Source organism: Oryza glaberrima, chromosome 10, assembly GCF_000147395.1.
Source record: "Oryza glaberrima chromosome 10, OglaRS2, whole genome shotgun sequence".
Taxonomy (NCBI): domain Eukaryota; kingdom Viridiplantae; phylum Streptophyta; class Magnoliopsida; order Poales; family Poaceae; genus Oryza; species Oryza glaberrima.
Genome location: NC_068335.1, coordinates 11,440,737 through 11,458,733, shown reverse-complemented (window position 1 = coordinate 11,458,733; position 17,997 = coordinate 11,440,737). Strand labels below are relative to the sequence as shown.

The 17,997-nt window shown below is 43.7% G+C and overlaps 2 protein-coding genes, 1 long non-coding RNA gene and 1 other non-coding gene across 7 annotated transcripts; 2 read left to right on the top strand and 2 right to left on the bottom strand.

Moving 5' to 3' along the window:
- Positions 1 to 1,053: 1,053 nt before the first annotated feature.
- On the bottom strand, positions 1,054 to 3,228 carry LOC127785837 (uncharacterized). The gene is made up of 3 exons (XM_052313212.1): positions 2,086 to 3,228; positions 1,923 to 1,991; positions 1,054 to 1,625 (listed from the first exon to the last, which is right to left on the bottom strand). The coding sequence occupies exons 1-3, from the start codon at positions 3,226 to 3,228 to the stop codon at positions 1,473 to 1,475; spliced, it is 1,365 nt and encodes a 454-aa protein (XP_052169172.1). The 3' UTR covers positions 1,054 to 1,472.
- A 1,496-nt stretch (positions 3,229 to 4,724) lies between these two features.
- Positions 4,725 to 4,796, top strand: TRNAD-GUC (transfer RNA aspartic acid (anticodon GUC)). Its single transcript has one exon. It is a non-coding gene; the product is annotated as a tRNA-Asp (tRNA).
- A 1,384-nt stretch (positions 4,797 to 6,180) lies between these two features.
- On the bottom strand, positions 6,181 to 7,728 carry LOC127785836 (AAA-ATPase At5g17760-like). The gene is made up of 2 exons (XM_052313211.1): positions 6,940 to 7,728; positions 6,181 to 6,819 (listed from the first exon to the last, which is right to left on the bottom strand). Exons 1-2 carry the CDS (start codon positions 7,726 to 7,728, stop codon positions 6,436 to 6,438), a joined length of 1,173 nt encoding a protein of 390 aa, XP_052169171.1. The 3' UTR covers positions 6,181 to 6,435.
- A 3,256-nt stretch (positions 7,729 to 10,984) lies between these two features.
- On the top strand, positions 10,985 to 15,045 carry LOC127785723 (uncharacterized). 4 transcript variants are annotated; one of them, XR_008019858.1, is made up of 5 exons: positions 10,985 to 11,410; positions 11,713 to 13,608; positions 14,244 to 14,411; positions 14,617 to 14,650; positions 14,745 to 15,045. It is a non-coding gene; the product is annotated as an uncharacterized LOC127785723 (long non-coding RNA). The 4 variants fall into 4 exon arrangements; XR_008019859.1 differs by having other exon boundaries at positions 10,985 to 11,389; positions 11,713 to 14,411; XR_008019857.1 differs by having other exon boundaries at positions 11,713 to 14,411.
- Positions 15,046 to 17,997: the final 2,952 nt, after the last annotated feature.

Here is a 17,997-nt window from a genome sequence, read left to right as displayed (position 1 = left end):
CAAATATTTTTAATTCTAATGCCACCTAAGCGCCACGTGGGATGAAGACCCGGTCAACACCGCCACGTCAGGCCACATCAACAAAACCGCCATCCAAAACCACTGGAGGAGACAAATTGCACCGGTTTCAATACTTCGGGGAGTCGTTCGGGACCACCTATACATTTGTCAACAAATTTTCTCCTAAAAATTTGACAGATGTAATTATAGTATAATCATAGTGTAGTTACACTGTAACTTATATGTAATTACACTGTAACTTACATGATACTATAGTGTAACTTACATGTAACTACAGTGTAACTTGTATGTAAATCTCACATAATTTTGAATCGTTAGATCTATTCCAAGATTAGTTTTGGTGACGAAGAAAAAAATCACAGCATACACGTGTGATAGAATTTGTTCCCACGACCTCCATTTTACCGAAACAACATATTATGGAGAGATTTTTGAAAGTTATATATAAGTTATATTATAGTTACAGTGTAATTACATGCAAGTTACAGTGTAATTACACTATGATTGTACTGTAATTACATCTGTTAAATTTTTAAGAGAAAATTTGTCGACAAATATATAGCAAAATTGAAGAAGAAGATTCCACGTGCAACATATCGTACGAGTACGACACACCCATCTTTATCACACAGCATACTTTCAGATTAATTTCATCCCACAACACACATCTTAATTACCTCTGGAACGCAGTTTGCTTCCAGGTCAACGAATTTTCGATGAGAATTTCTCATGTATCACAGCACTCTATCCTGATCCAAAATATAGTGAAATATGTATACCTCACAAATCTGAACCCATTTCTTAGTGACTGTCAGCCACCGAATACGAAATCTCTCAAACACAAATTAACAACAAAAAACCAACATGTCAAAAACAACACAAAACCACCACTAACATGTTTCTGCTAATATCGCCGCATGCCAAAATAACAAATGCAGCATTGAGTATAAATCGTAGACTTCATCTGCATGTAAACGTTATCTTCTGATAATGCACAAAAAAAATGTAGCACCGAATAAAAACCTGCAGGTATTCACTATTCAGCGGTTTCAGTCAGAAATAACCAAAATTACAGTTTCGAATTTCGATCACACGAGAATGGATCGCCGCTTAATAACCACTACATTTGGTGCAGTATTCACAGCTCACACGCACACCAAAGCATTACATCAAGACAGTAAAAACAGATATCTATAAGAAACATACGTGCAAACTGTCCTTCCAGTTCAGACAAAAAAATAACAGAGAGAAGATGATACGAGAAATTACAGAATGCAGACTCCTACAATCCTACAGCTCTATCAGGCTCAGAGCAGCTCTACTATAACTAGTAAGATTTGCCAGTAAGTTTCTGGTCACTAGAGGATCAAGAACACAGTTGAGGAGCGATCTGATCCGTTGATGTGGCAAAACTGACGGTGAGGATGGACTAAGGGGACCGACTGAACTGATCAGTGGGAATGGTCGAAGCTGAACTCCTTGTGCACACCGCACTTGCAGGTCACGCGCACCACCAGCTCGCCGACGGTGCAGGCCGCCGCCGCCGCCGGCGAGCTCGGCCTGGGTGCCTCTCTCTCCGCGCTCGACACCTCAACCTCTCGCTCCTGAAAGGTACAAAATGTTCAGGTTTCAGAATGACAGATTGCCGAATGACAATGACATGAAAAGAAGATGAATACAACAGCAATCGCCAGTAACAGAGGAGTCCAGGCAATTGCAGAGATGTGATTCATACGCCGAATTTGAAATTTGGGATTGATTTGAAAACGAATTTTGCTAACATTTGGGTGTAAACAATGCAGACATTTTTGACAGGTCAAAATGTGCAAGCAGGGCATATGAATTTGTTCTTGCTTCTGTACGATTTCAGATTATGTGAAGGAAGAAATGGGAGGCTTTACCGGCGTGATCGTCTTCTCCGGCGATGTAGCCCCGGAGCGAGATGCCTCACTGGAGGAATTCTTGGATTCCTGCTGCGATCAAATCGGAGCAATGAGATGCGCAAGAAATGGCGACGAGCAGACAGAAATCAAGAAGAGGAAGGAGGAAGCAATGGAGGAGTACCTGCTTGGCCGCCTTGGCCGGCGAAGCGTAGAACGCGCAGCACGGCGTGCCCGCCGACCCGGACAGGATGGAGGAGCGGGAGGCCTCGCCGGCGGCCGTCTTGGCGGCCTTCCGCGGCCGCGGGGTGGCCGGCTGCTGCTCGTCCCGCGGTCGCGGGGTACCGCGGCGCGGGGTCGCGACGCGGAGGTTTCGCCGCGATCTTCTGTTGCTGCTGCTTCGGCCGCCGGACTTGTGCGCTGGCCAGGCCGTGAAGACGAACGGCGGCGAGGGGGAGGTGCCGCCTGTGGGAGACGACTGATTGGCCGCCGCGAGCCCCGGAGAAGCCGCGGTTCCGAACGCCGGCCCAGGCGAAGGGAAGAAGGAGAAGCCGCCGCTGCCGGTGGAGTCCGTGCTCGCCGGCGTCGGGGAAGGCAAGGGCGCGATGGCGCTGCCGCCGTGCAACTCCTTCGGCGACAAGGAACCGCAGCCTCCGCTGGCATTGGAGCCTGTCGGCGTCAGCGGTTGCTCCGGTGCACCCAAGAACGTGAAACCGCCATTGGCCGTGGGGCCTGTGGTCGCCGCCGCTTGCTTCGGCGAGGCGAAGAACGAGAAGGCCCCGGGGGGCGCCGTGGGCTCCTTCGGCGAGGCCACGAACGCGAACCCGCCGCTCGCGGTGGAGCCCGTGGGCGTCTCCGGCGCGGCCGGAGACACCAAGAACGACAATGCGCTGCTGCCGCTGGACCCCGTCGGCGTCGTCGGCGCCCTCGGCGCGTCCTCCAAGAACGCGAACATGTTCCCACCCCCGCCGCCGCCGCCGCCGCCCCCTGTCCCGCCCACCGCCAACGGGAAGGAGAAGTCGCTGTCGGGGCAAGAACCCCGCGTCCCCGCGCGCGAGGAAAGCAGAGGCGGAGCGGTGGCCGGGGAGGGCGTCGGGGTCGGGGAGCCGAAGGGGTGGAGCTCGAGCAGCACCTTCTTGCCCGGGGACGAGGGCGGGAGGAGGCACCGCCGCTTCTTGCCGGCGTCGCAGGGCGCGGAGAAGGCGACCGCGGAGTGCGCGCGCTCGATGCGGAGCTCGGCGAGGTGGTGGCGCGGCGTCGTCGGCGTCGGCGCCGGCGAGCCGAAGGAGGGGAGCAGGTGGGGGAGCGGCGCCGCCTCCGTCGCCATGGCCGTGGCGTGGCGCGCGCGTGCAGCGCACGAGTTCTTGGATTCTTGGGTTGAGCTGGGTGGTGGTGGTGGGTCCCAGAGGCGGTTGGTTGGTTAGTTACAGGGATGGTGAGGTTTAAAAGGGAAAATATGCAGTGCAAACTATATATGTAATGGAAACTTAGAAACTATCGTTGGATCGAGAAATGGACGTCCGAGATTCGTCCACGTCACCATGAGTTAAAAATTAACTTCTAGTAAAATTTTAACTCATGAGTGAATCTGCGAGTTAAATTTTAACTTATGGTGACGTGGACGATTCTCGGACGTCCATTTCTCGATCCAACGGTAGTTTTCAAGTTTTCAGGTTTGCAGCGTGGGTTTTCTGTAAGATTCGTGCCAGCAAAACGATCGCTGGGGATGAAGCCAATTGGTACCCTGATGAAGCTGAAGGAGCGAAGGCACATCTGGCAGGTTGATGATGAAGGGGACAAGTCTTGATCGCCGTGCGTTTTTATGGTACGAGGGTAAAAAACGATGGATTTGTTCGAAAGAAGTCGAAAATGTTAATAGGTGATCCATCCGCACTATCCTGATTGGTCAATCCATTTAAATTCTGCTACACAGGTTTTGACGATTCTTTTTTGTTCGAATTATTTCATAGGCTTACTGTCATCTAGTTTACCTTATTTTCGCAGGTTGAGCATATTTGTTTTGCACAGGTTGAATTAGACATTTCTTTTCTTTAGCATGACAGTTTTATATCAACCCACGAGTATGTTTTTTGCCCTGCTTTTTTCAATTGTTTTTAAATTTGTTTGAAGTTAATATGTACAAAATCCATATCGCATATGTAATATATATATGTGTGTGTAAAGTTTATATATGTATGATTTTTTATTAGGCTATTATACAAGTATTTTATAGCGTGTTCACAAGATTTAGTTCAAGTCGTGCAAACATCCTTTAAAATCTGGAGATGGATTCTAATAGCTCGAGTGAACGTTCATTCGCTTATTGCATATCAATTAGATGATTACGAAATTTTTTTTTAAAAAATGACAAGATAGATTAATATGTAATATATCACTCTACAAACATGCTAGTTCAAATTCAACTTCTATAAGTTGTAACAAAAATAATAAATTTAATTGTAAATATACATATAGTAATTTGAGTTTTGTTTGTTTAAAAAAAATAGAAAATGCTTTTGCTATGTCCGTGGCCAACTAACGAAAACCCTCAATTAATGGCCTAGTTAATCAATTTATTTATAAAATGATCAACAAGTGTTTAAGATGTCCATTGAAGATCAATTGTAGTTCTACCTGCGAAAAAAAAGTGGAGAGCATATGTTTGTCGCCATTTGTGATGACAAAAAAAAAATGGAGGTTATTTTGCTGAAACGTTTTAGCAGCAACCATGTTAGGATTGCCTGGAATGGCTACAACAATCGAACCATCGTCTTCGTGTGGACTGCGGCGAAGTAAAGTACTGTATAACCAGGGGACACGCAAGTCGTTGTAGTATAGTGGTGAGTATTCCCGCCTGTCACGCGGGTGACCCGGGTTCGATCCCCGGCAACGGCGTTCATTTTTTTTTGCTTGCGGTTTTGCATTCCCACTGTAGTGCATCTGCAGCATATGCATCCAGCTCCATTACTCCAAGCCGAAAAAACTAATTCGCGCAGAGACGCGTTAGTTGGCTATCTCGCGTGCGTTGCCCACTTGCGACTTTTAGGCTTTTTTTTTTTTACGATTTTTTCCATATGCGCATGATTTTCTCTTTTCCCGACATCTTTTTAGTGATTTTTTGGTGAACTTTTGTAATCTAGGCACATGATTCAACTCAAATTTGGAGTCAAAAGTTTTTAAAATTGTAGTTAGAAGTTTTAAATTTTTAGTTTGAATGTTTTTTAAATGTAAGAGAAATGTTTTGAATTTTGATATGAAAGTTTTCAAATTCGAGTTGAAAGTTTCAAATCCTGAGTTGAAAGATTTTAAATCTTGACTTAAAAATTTTCAAATCTGATTTGAAAGTTTTCAAATCTCGATTTGAACATTTTCAAATCTCGAGTTGAAAAGTTTTTAAATCTAAGTTGAAAGTGTTCAAATCTCGAGTTGAAAGTTTTCAAATCTGGGTTGAAAGTTTTCAAAGTTGAGATGGAAAGTTGAAAGTTTTCAAAATTTGACTTAAAAAATTCAAATTTTGAGTTAAAATTTTAAATCTGGATTTTAAATTTGAAAATTAGACTTTAGATATAGATTTCTTTTCAATTTGTTAGGTAAAAAAATCTCGTGGAAAAAAGAAAAATCCTAATTACTAATGTCATTATGTCATACTGTAATTATCTAAGACTAATTGATTAGTTAACTAACTTTTAGTCCCGGAAAACGTGCGCCGGAGCCACGCACACGCCAACTAGAGTTTTAGGTTTATACACGGGTATTAATAATTAAGAAAGTAAGTAGAATGAAATGGAAGAAAGTTGTGACTGATTGGGAAAAAAAGTTGATGGAGAATTTGAAAGGTGGAAGATTGTGATTGGTTGAGAAGAGAATATATGTGAAGAAGTTATTATATTCTAGGATAAATTTTAAACGCTAGAAGTTGTTATATTTTGAGACGGAAGGAGTATTACGTAGGGTTGTTACTAGCATTGGGACAGTCATTTGAAGGTAATCAAGAAAGCGGGGCGGCAGGCCTCACTCTCCCATCGAGCACCCCAATTCATCTACCCACCAAACATCTACACTTACCTACCCTGAACCTAAGATACAACGAATACGAACTACGAGATTATAATACTTGTCCCTGAAGAATATCACCACTAAAAATGATCATAATTGAAACATGATGCTCTCAAGTGAAAGAACAGAAGAGGAAACAAGCTAGGACCAATTGGTGTTCTTAGCTAACTTGTTCCTCTGCATAATGGATAACATACTTAAATCTGAATCAGTTTGTGCACTCTGCATAACCCAAGTGGAGGACAGATTATCCAATCACGAATACAATAATCACCCAAAAAAATTGTGAAACCAATCAACTAACCGAAATTTGTTTGAAACAAAAATCAATCATCCCAAATTAGTTCCTAACTAGCTAGGAGAGAACCAGAACAATCAGAGATTCAGAAAGCAGTGACGGTTCACATGAAATTAGGAGCAAAAGAACTGAATCATCCGACTGTTCTTGATGCAACGACGACGCTACTCGCCTTCACATTCACACGGCGGCCTGATTCATCTTCTTCTTCTTCACCTCGAGGAACTCCGCGAGGCCGGCGAGCGCGGCGCCGGCGTCCTCGCTGCGCAGCAGCATCTCGGACACCTCCGCCGGCGTCACCTCGGCCTGGGAGATGAGCCGCCGGATCTCCGGGAACAGCGGGTGGTCGTCGACGAGGAAGTAGTTGCGGGCGAGCGTCGTGAAGGCGTCCCAGCCGCAGTGGCCCATGTAGACGTGCTTGTCCATCCGCCCCGGCCGGAGCAGCGCCGGGTCGAGGCGCTCCCTGTAGTTGGTGGTGAAGACGATGACCCTCTCCTCGCCGCTCGTCGACCACAGCCCGTCGATGAAGTTGAGCAGCCCGGACAGCGTCAGCTTCTCCTTCTCCTGGACTCACAAACAACAAACGTCGTTGCCTCATTGGCATGGGAAACACTATTCATCCCTCAAGTGGATATCTTTCCGTTTTCACATGTCATTTATAAGGTACTTCCTCGTTTAAGGTTATAAGATGTTTTGACTTTTATTAAAATCGAACTGCTTCTTGAGGGCCGGATCCATGGCGACCGTGTCGAACGTGGCCGGGTGGTGGTGCACGATGCCGTTCCACGACGAGCCCTCGTTCATGCTGATCTCCAGCTCGCGGTCGCGCCGCCGCGCCCGCTCCACCTCGTCCCTGATGAAGGGCACGTACCTGTCGAGCGCCGTGTCCGTGTGCTCCGCGTCGAAGCTGAGCTCCCTCGAGTCCGACTCCGCCGCCGTGCCGCCGCCGTTCGATCTCCCGCCGCCGCCCCCGCCCTCGCCGGGAACGGAGGTCCACGTGAACTCCACGCCCTCGAACACGTCGGTCATCGAGTCGCCGGGAACCATGGAGATCACGACGCTGCTCCGCGCGCGTCGCTCGCCGCCTGAGGCGCCGCCGCTGAGGCAGAACCGGGTCATGGACCGGTGGTTGATCTTGGTGGCGAGGTACGAGTGGGCGTCAGCGAAGACGCGGTTCTCGTGGCCGCGGCCGTACGGGTCGCCGTCGCGGCCGTCGCGGCGCCGGATGATGACGGTGCGGCGCTCCGCGGGGCGGGGCTCGAAGCGGGCGCGGACGAGCGACGCCGCCCATGCCACCGCCGCGCGCAGGTCGTGCGGCACGAGCTCCCTCGCCATGCCACGCGCCAGCACGGTGTAGGCCGTCAGCGTGGCCGCCGTGCCGACCGCCTTTCTGTAGGTGTCCACCGCCTTGGCCAACGACAGTGACGCCGCCGACGCCGACGCCGCCGCCGCCAACGACGAGGAGAGGTCCATGCCCACCAACCTTTCGACGAGACGACGACGACGACTACACGATCTAGCTTTTTACGGTGGTGGGGACCGAGCCGTACATGGGTGAAATATATGGAAATAGATTACATTTATAAAAGGGATTTTCGGTTACAAGGAAAGAAACAATATTTTTATCTCGGCAAACAATCAAAAAAACCCAAAACTACATACAAAACTTTCACAGTGCACAAATCTTAGCATCTTTATCTTTACTACTTAAAAAGTATGTAGTGGTGAAGCCAACCTGACAGACACGCTTCATTCTATGGTGAGATCCAAGTGGCATGTCCTACTTACGTTTTCAATATTCTCTGGACGCTCTGGAAAAGCTTGAGGTCGAATATTTTGAACTTTGACTATCAATTACTATAAAACTATATAAAACTATTTATTTAATTTAGTTAAAGGCACTAGAACAACATATATAGATTAATTAGTTTTGAAAAGTACTACAATAAAAATAAATATTTTTTATTTATTGTATAGGTTATAATAGAAAATTGTAGCTAAATATATCCTTTGGAGACTAGTGCCTTTGTTTGAAACGTTAGAAAATATTAACATTGTTTAAAACGTAAAAAATTTTAAACCAGAGGGAGTAGCAGTGATTGCCGTACTATGCATTTTCTCATGCAATTTTCCAACGATCCCAACATGCCACTAAAGGAACATATAGATATTAGCTATGGATACAACTTCATCTTTTTTTTTTTCAATCGGCATTACCTACACAATATCAGAAGATACTACAAATAATCCTATCAACAAAACCTAGCAGCTTATGAAGACTACATGAAAATTTTGCATTAGTTAAGAGCAAGTTTAATAGTATAGCCAACTACTAACTTCAAATCATCTATATCTAATTTAATAGCCAATTCATACAATAGTTACCTATAAATATATACTATATTATTAATACATGGTCTCATCTGTTATACACACGTTATGTCTTGAAGCCCGTGCTGTAGCTGGCTATAGATCTATAGCCCGCTGCTTCTCTCTCATATTTTATCTTATCGATATATGTGTATAGCTAGTTTATAGTCTTCTATTGTACCTGCTCTCTAATTAGAGGATATACTTGTCGCTGCTTGGGTGCACAAGGCAGACCCCGAGACTCGTAAAGTTCGCACAAATACCACACAAATAATAAAATATTAGATGATACCTTGTACTTTCCTAATTCACTTCCCTTGTTTTACTCTATGCTTACATGAACATGCTTTTTTTAAAAAGTTTTTTATATGAAAGTTGCTTTAGAAAATCATATTAATATATTTTTAAAGTTTTTTTAGCTAATACTTAATTAATCTCGCGTGGGCTTTGTTTTCCGTGTTGGAAGGCAAGATTGGGAACCTTGTCTCCCGAACACAGCCTTAGGAGTACTAATAAATACTACTACCTCTGTTTTTTAATAGATGACGCTGTTGACTTTTTATCACACGTTTGATCATTCGTCTTATTCAAAAAATTTACGTAATTATAATTTATTTTGTTGTAAGTTGTTTTATCACTCAAAGTATTTTAAGCATGATTTATATCTATACATTTATATAAATTTTTTTAAATAAGACGAATGGTCAAACATATGTTTAAAAGTCAACGGCGTCATCTATTAAAAAACGGAGGGAGTATGTTTATATGATAAATTTTAGGTGTTTAGTGGGCATTAACTTTATAGAAAGAAGAGATAAGGTGATTAGTCCATCTCCTTCCGAGAACTAACTTTTAAGTGATCAACACGTCAATGGATGAAATGAAAAACCATTGCATGATTTGCTTAAAAAACTACTATTGAACTTTTTTGACAGAATAGATAGTACCGTCCGTCGCCAGAAGCAGTTTACACATAATCAGCAGTAAAATAGGTTCCGTATTCCTGGAATAGCCGAAGTTAACGTGAGTAGAGCTGAGGCTACGAAAAAATTGGTTAAAGCGAAGCTAGCTCTCTTACGAGCTAGGATACGAGTCAAGACTATTAATTGAATTCCCCATCTAATTGAAGACAACCCAACAGTTTAGTTGATACAAAGAAAAAGAGAAGAGGGGTAGAAAAAGTTATTAGATAGCGAAACGAAGTAGGGCCAATGCTATCTAGTAATTTTTCTACCTACCTACCTACTATTGGATTTGAATCAACGACTCCCGCGTATAAAAGCACCATTGAGTTAAGTAAGTAATTTATCACCAGGAAGACTCTTTACTTCGATTGACTATAGATTGAATCCTCAATAGCGGACCATAGGGTGGTCCGGGGCAAACAAACGACGATCGACCCCACTATTAAAAAAAAGAAAGAAAATAGTGACTATTTTTTTTAAAAAAGGAAAATAGCGATCCTTATTTCTTCCTGATTCATGGCGCCCGCCGCCCACACGCGCGTGTATTGATCAGAACAGAAGCGTCGTGCGACTCTCTCCTCCTCGCCCTAGCCTCGCAACACGACGCGTCAATGCAATCTCATCTGATCACGCGATTAGAGCGAGCGCCGCGCCGTGCCGTCGCCGGCCCACGCACGACGCGCCTCCCACGCCCACACTGCGCCGCACGCGAGTCTGCCGCCTTGGCTGCCACTGCGCCGCACTGCTGCTGTGTGTGCTCCCGCCGCGAGGAGCCGTCGTCGAGCCGAGTAAAACTGAAAAATAGAGTCACATACTCACGGAAAACTGCCTCCTTGTGTGCAGTGCGCTGCCGCCGACATCTGGCCACCTGCACCAACAATTTTAGGTTTTCTACTTGTGTACCTTTTTTAATTTCTAGATTTAAAATTTTTGAACTCTTGTGCATTGTGATATTAAATTGTAGTACTATATTATAGATTGTTGAATCACGAAAAAAGATGAAGATATTGCATCTCTTCTTCAAAAGTACACAACAAAGATGTTTTCTTTAAAGTGGGTAAAGAAGATATAATGAATACTTTTCTGGCCATTAGAAGGCGTAGACCTGATAAAAAGAAAAATAGTATGGTAGTCTTCTTTAAACTTCTATAACCGTATAAGTTTTTGAAGCTAAATTTTTACATAATAACTAATTTTATATGTTTCAATATGCTTTATTAAATAATTCTATCTAGTCTATCTAGTCTAGCCTATAGTCCAACAAATAGTTTCACTCATTCTTTTATTCATCACTCAACGGTCCAGATTATCTCTCTCAGATCCTACGTCCCAAATCGCTCCCACCTCTCCTCTCCCTCCCAAAAGACCGAAACGCTCCGCCCGTAATTTCTGCCGCCGACGCGGCCTACCGACGCCATCTCCTCCCCCTCTCCTCTCCTCTCTCTTAGCCAGCCCGTGACCCCTCCCCCGCCGCCGCCGTCTCCCTTCGTCTCCCTCTCCTGTGCAGCCCCGTCGCGCCATCCACCATGCGCGCCCGTGATCTGCTCCGCTCTCCCCTCCGCTGGCCGTCGCACGACTCCGGGTGGCGGCGGGAGGAGGAGACCTTGGCAGCAGGCAGACGCCTCCCTCCGCATCTCCGCTCCGCTCTCTCCCCCTTAGAAGTTAGACCACCTCCACCGCCGTCGCACGCCGCATCGCCTCTCCGATCTCTCCCTGGCGGTTACGAATCGATCCCGGCCAGAGGCGACCAGGTCGGAACTCGGAAGCAGTGGCAGATGGTGCTGGGCCTGCAATGGCAGGTGTTCTCTAATAAGATCATGGTACCATGTGCATATTTGACAGTGAAATTATTTGCTTTTTGGAAGTAACATTTTCATTCCTGCAATGCAGCACTGATATGCTGACTAAACACATTTGCCAATTCAGATATTGACCATTTGTTTGTCAGTTGTTGCTTCCTTCTACAGTTATGCCGTTTTTAGCCCAATCATAGATGTTAGAATGCCAATCATTTAATATTGTAGTAATTTTCAAAAAGTTTATTATGAGATGATTTTTTAGACCTTTTCTCGTGGGCTTACGCTAAAAGCGAAAAATGTTATACTGACCATAAACTATGCAGGTGATATGGACCAAAGTTGGGGAGATCAACACTTTGTCCGTTTCTATGGCCGCAAACGCCGGCAACAGAATATGTGCAAAGAACCGGAATCAAGCTGCAGGGATAAAGCTCCATCCTTAAGTGTGATTGAGCAGGTACACTACTGAGGTTCTGGGGGTAAAGGTTATGTTATGTTATATTTCTTTCAAAATTAAGTTTTTTGTGCTTCATTTGTTTGGCTAATATATTTTAGCAATTTACATGGTGCAGATTTCTATCTTCAGTACATTCTCAGATTGTGATTTCACTATATACATATTGCAGATCTGCCAAATTGTTTACCACAGAGATTGCTTTTGTGTTTTCCTAGCATGTTTGTATTGTAGGAAAACACGATGTTGCTAACCGTGAGAATTCCGCTTAACTCAGTCCCCTGTTTTGGTTAAGAAAATTTGTGACCAAGATCTTTGGCCAAGGTCAGTTTGGATCCAGTTATGCCTCTTCTTATCTTGATTCTTGAACAATAGAAGACTTTTAGTGATGCATAGTTAAGAATTTCCGACTTGCTTTTATAACCTAACACATGTATATAAGCTTTTTAGGAATAGTAGGATAGCTGATGCAAGTATACAGGAGACTTAAAAATCACTGGTTGTCACTGAATTTTAACTAAACCTCATAGATCCTAGGGAGAAAAGGGTTAATTGCATAGACATATGCAGCATTGGCAGTTGGGTTGCATCTTCTTTGGCGGTTGGGGTAAGCTGGCCCCCATCCTCTCTGTTCCACCCCCTACAAGGTACAACGAATTTCCTTTCTTCCTTTTCATGTTCTCATTCAGTGTGTCATGATAGTATATGTAGAGTTTATTCATACAGTACAAAGATCAAAACGGACTTGGTGATGGTGATTGTATTGACCACCAAGCAGGTAATTTTTCTTGTGATGTTCATGTTTACTATTATTCCTATAGGCAACTTATACAATTAGAACTAGACTCCTACACTGCCACCATCACTGAATGCACATCTGGTTCTCCCTTATTTTTGTTGGTATGTACGTAAGTACAAGTTTATGTTAAGCTTCCTTTTTAACAATATTTTGCTTTAGTGATATTCAGTGCAGTGCAAAAATCGTATATACTGCATGTTTCCTTGGAGAGGGTATATGCTGCTTTATTTCCTATAGGGGTATATAGTGATTTTTTTAAATACACAAACAATGGAAAGGTTTGTTTTCCATTTTCAGTTAATACAAAGCTATACATTATACTAACTATTTAAGAGAATATTTCTATTATCATGTGATATATTATACCATGTGCCCAAATATCCAATTTTGGGTGATATATTAGCTTGCTTTAGTAAGCACATAAAAGATGAACAGAGCTTTAGGGTGTATGATTTGATCTCACATTACAGTATCTTTCTTGCTTCTCCTTAGATTATGGTACTAGAATTGATTTGGCTTTCATAAGGATAATTTGTAGAGATACATGACTGCACATAATAGGCTCATCTTCTATTCTGTTGGAATACAGGGTTGAAAAAACACATAATGTACTTTCTCTCTTTTTTAGTCCAGTCATAGTGCCACTATGCATGTTTGTTGTTATGACTAAAAGGCAAGGGAACACATTTCTTAGTGTCTCTGTTTTTTCAGTTCTCGCAATACCCAAGTTTCCAAAAAAATTGGTTTCCTGAAATATTTTTGGGGCTTGCCTAATGCTTGAATTTCTCCTATTATTTTTCCCTCCATTCATATGGCTGCAGGTTCATGGTATTAGTCAATTAATTATTGAAATTGGAAAAAAGAATTCATGTGTAGTATCATTGGGCATTAGGAAATTCCTCCACCATTACAGTTGTTGCTCGGATGCAGTACTCCTTCCTGTGATCCTGTCTTCCCCGCCTCATTGTAAGTGGATAATTAATGAGCAGGCTGTCAATGTCATAAATAGGTATTCATCTTGAGTTATGGCGATACTTGTCTTAAATCAATTGGAATCTAAATCTTACACATGGAATTTAGGCTGTCATGCAACGAGTCTTGATCCTATATTTCTATTAAACTGTTTTCATGTGCACTATAACCACATTACTCTAATGGTAACTTCTTGGTCTTGTATTTTTGTTGTATTTTTTTTATATCTCCATGTTCATATGCACTGTAGGTCCATGGAAAGACCCGACAGCTGCATGTTGTAAATATGACAAGATGCAATTATGTAGATGGACTTGAACTCCACATTTTTCTCATCCATAGCCAAATGTGTGTAGTGCGTCAGTCATCTTAAGTTATGCCAATATATTTCATTTAGACCCAATGTTTTGCTTTTTGACATGCTCTTTCATAGCAAATGATTTCTGTAATTAACCATTCTCTATATACTACAGACTCTGTTGATTTCATAGCCAATATATTTCATTTGGACTGTTGATTTGTTCATAAACTGTACCCTTTTTTTAGGTGTTCACAAACAGTTGTGCTTGTAAAATCTCTTGCCATTTTCCTCTTTGAATGTTAAATTTAATAATATTTTACTCTTTTAGGATTTTCCCTTGCCAATAATATTGGTGGAGAACAGTGGAAGGTGCAAAACTAATAAGCATGGGGAGAAGGTTTGACTATATCACCAACTGCAAGGAAGTGTGCTGGGATGCAGCAGTCAGATCCTTTTCTGCCCATCGTCAAATGGGATGGCAAGCCAGTTGGTGATGGTAAGTGCTATCTATATTCTTCATAACCGAAAGTAAGTAGAATTTTGATGCACCTGAATTTATTCAAGTATATTCTAATTTTACAAAGCATGAAGTAGTACTGCTGGTGGTTTGCTGCCATTTTATAACAATTTATTTTTAAAGATAATTATAGTAGCGAATACTTGATGAAATACTAACTCTCTTAATATCTGGTTTATTATAGGATTGCATGCACTTGAAAGAATTCAGGATAGTTGGTATATCCTTATATATTCTATACATTTGCGGTTCAAATTTACAGCATGTTCTATAAACTAATTCATAAATGACAAATTTCAATTTATTATGCAGAATGACAAAAAATGCTTTTGCACTATTTAACATGCTTTGCGAAGGCATGAGGACTGGTCCAGATAGGGTTCTTGTTACTTATGATCATACTTGAGCTAGACAATGACTCCTGAAACTTTGGTAGGTCTTTTCTGTATAATTATATCCTTCCATTTAGGTCAAATTTGTCTCCGGTGATTAATATATTATAAAATAATCAAAACGCTTCTCCTTGTAATATGAAGTTTGGTTTGTATTATTTGTAGGTAATAAGTTTTGTTTGCATTCCTAAGATACAAAAGTTGTGATTTTATATTTTGGAGGCTATATAATTAGCAACAATATAATAATTCTCTCTGTAGTTTTTTTCCTAAATATTAAATTTATCTTATTAGATACTTGGATACCGAACCATGTGCTGTTATTTCTATTACTAAACATAGACGTAGCGTTAGCACGGGTATATTACTAGTATATCATGGTACACTTTTGGTGATTTGGTCTATTTTACTATCTATATTTGCATTGCATATATTAGCATCATTAGATTTACTATGTTTTAAAAAGAAAATTTAGGTTGGACCACCCATATCTTATATCCTAAATCCGCCACGGTGTACGTTGGGCATGTTGGAGAAGAACGCTCGTCGAACACCTTGTGCGCATACTGCTCCTGTCTTGTATGGCAACAGACGAAAACAGTTTCGACTGACGAAACTGAAGAACATAGGAACGAGAGAAGTTTCAGAAAAAAACTGAAGATTGTGAAGAAATTTGTGGAGCGATTTTCTGGGGATTTCGTTCAAATGAATTGGAAAACATACAAATTAGAAGTTGAGCTAATCTCCTACTTATACTCAACACAAACAAAGAATCTGAGGCTAAATCGTGCCACCACCCCACGATCCACAAATCTTTGAATTCACTTACACGCGCACCTACGCTAAACTCACGCCCACGCTACTGACGCGATCTCCATCCCCTGATCGCCGCATCGCTTGCATCAGGTAACAAACTCCCAACGAACTTATTCTCCGACCCGAAGCAATCCCGGGTCAATATGGAGCACATTGGGGCCACAACTGAAATAATCTAGCCCATATTCACTAGGCAATTTTTGCTACAGGACATCGCAATTGTGTGGTTTTAGCTTAGGGATACCGCGAAAGTTAAGTTTTAGGGGAAGACATCCCATAATCGTGGATATTTACCGATGGACACCGCACCATCTTAAGGATACTTGCCGTGCTGACGCGGCGGACGAAAGTCCATTTTTTGACGCTGTCGGACGTAAATACCCCTATGCCACGTCAGGAAAAAAAAAGGGCCTCCCGTCAGGCCACTCCCCACCGCCGCCCAGCTACCTCTTTCACCTCTCCGCCGCCGCGCCAAAGCCGTTGCCACGCTCGGCCGCTGCCGCCGCGCGCGGCCACATCTCCCGCGCGCCACTGCCGCTTCGCCACCATGACTGTCAGCACCTCCAACCTCCATCTCTGCCCGGACGAATCGCCACCGCGACCGCCGCCGCCTGCCATTGCTCTTGCTCCCGCCATCGAGGTAACCACACGCACAAAAGTGATTGATCTAGTACAAACAATGATGAGTGATATACAATAATCTGCTAGTTGATTAATTAACCAAGCTTAGCTTGATTGATGCAGGAAATCAAAGAGAGAGCCTAATGTGCCTATTAACCATGGGATGTCGAGCCTAATGTGCAATTAACACCAGCAACGGCTCGCTCTGGTACGAGCTTGCCTACGCCGAGGCCAAGGGGCGCGTCCGCCGCGGCCACCGTGTATGGCAGATCGGCTTCGGCTCAGGCTTCAAGTGCAACAGCGCCGTCTGGCGCGCACTCCGCGACGTGCCGCCCGTGTCTACCTTCATCACGGCGGCATCGCCCATGGCCTTGCTCGGCAGCTCGTTCGCCGCCGGCGTCGCCCGACGCTGTCACCGTCCGCCACGCTGCCTCCCCATCCACCCGACGCCGTCGGGCCGCCTTCAGGCTGCCGCCGTTGCCTCGGCCTGCGCCGCTGCGGCCGTTCGCTTGCCGCGCCGTCGCACGCCTGCCGCATCCCGCTCAGGCGCGCACGCGCGTGAGGAGAAAGGGAAACGAGAGGGAGAGAGATGAGGAGGAGAGATCGAGAGGAGAAGAAACCGAGAGAGAAGAAAAAGAAGAGGAGGGGGGACACTGTCAAGTGGGCCCCACATAACCTTATTATCTCTTGTGCAGGGGTATTTACGTCCGACCGCATAAAAAAAGGCCTCCCGTCCGCCACGTCAGCACGGCAGACGGCGTGGTGTCCATCAGCAAATATCCATGATTATGGGATGTCTTCCCCCAAAACTTCACTTTCACAGTGTCTCTGAGCTAAAACCACACAATTGCGATGTCCTGTAGCAAAATTTACCTATTCACTACTAATTTTTTTTCTTATTTCACTCATACTAACACTGATACTCTTACCAACACTGATGTTGCCATCCTGCTAGTATATTTAGATTTCCTATAGCTTGTATCTCTTTAAGTTAAATGGTTAAGATAATTATTTGTAAGACTTTCATAAGTATTTTTTACGGGCATGTCGTAGTGCTCATTTCCTAAATGTGGCTAGTTGCTTGTAACAAGAGTAAATTTCACATCGGATCCATCTTTATTAACCAAAGTTTTACAATGAATTAGAAACAAGTCTATCTTTTCACTTAATATCATATATAGTTGCTGCTATCTCTGGCTAGCTGTTTGAGAAGGATCTAGCTATTTAATCTCATGTAGAATTTAGCCGCTATAGATCCATTTAGCCCACTATAGCTACTACTATTTGAGAAGGCCAATCGCTAGATGTCTTAGCTCGATATTTCAAACACTCGGCATAAGTCATATGAATTGATTTGAGGGATTCCACCACAACCAAAGCCCTTGTCACTTAATACCGAAAATCAAACTATATATTCTTTTTTTAACTCACAATTTGTGAAACACCCAGGTGCAAGAACAAATCTTTGTACTTTTGTGTTTTTGGTTGCTGCCCTACCGATTTTTCTGCTCTCATGATGCTCAGCTTCACAAGAAAAACTTGCACGATGCATGGCTGAAGTAAGGATGAATACCCAAATTATGAACCCTAGCTAGTCCAAAGTGCAAAAATGGTACCGCCATTTCCGCCAAGTCATCCGAGGAGTCATCTGCCCTAACCACCAAGGCCGCCGCCGGCATCTCCCCGCCCGCGGCCATCGTCAGCCACAGCGATGGGAGCTCCTGGCCCAGTGGCGA

Bases quoted from the DNA above. Each gene is read 5' to 3' on its own strand.
- LOC127785837 (XM_052313212.1), bottom strand. From the start codon at position 3,228: ATGGCGACGGAGGCGGCGCCGCTCCCCCACCTGCTCCCCTCCTTCGGC. The intron at 1,992-2,085 runs GTACTCCTCCAT...TGATCGCAGCAG, and splicing joins CGGCCAAGGCGGCCAAGCAG to GAATCCAAGAATTCCTCCAG. The intron at 1,626-1,922 runs GTAAAGCCTCCC...TGTACCTTTCAG, and splicing joins CGGAGAAGACGATCACGCCG to GAGCGAGAGGTTGAGGTGTC.
- LOC127785836 (XM_052313211.1), bottom strand. From the start codon at position 7,728: ATGGACCTCTCCTCGTCGTTGGCGGCGGCGGCGTCGGCGTCGGCGGCG. The intron at 6,820-6,939 runs TAACCTTAAACG...TTGTGAGTCCAG, and splicing joins ATAAAAGTCAAAACATCTTA to GAGAAGGAGAAGCTGACGCT.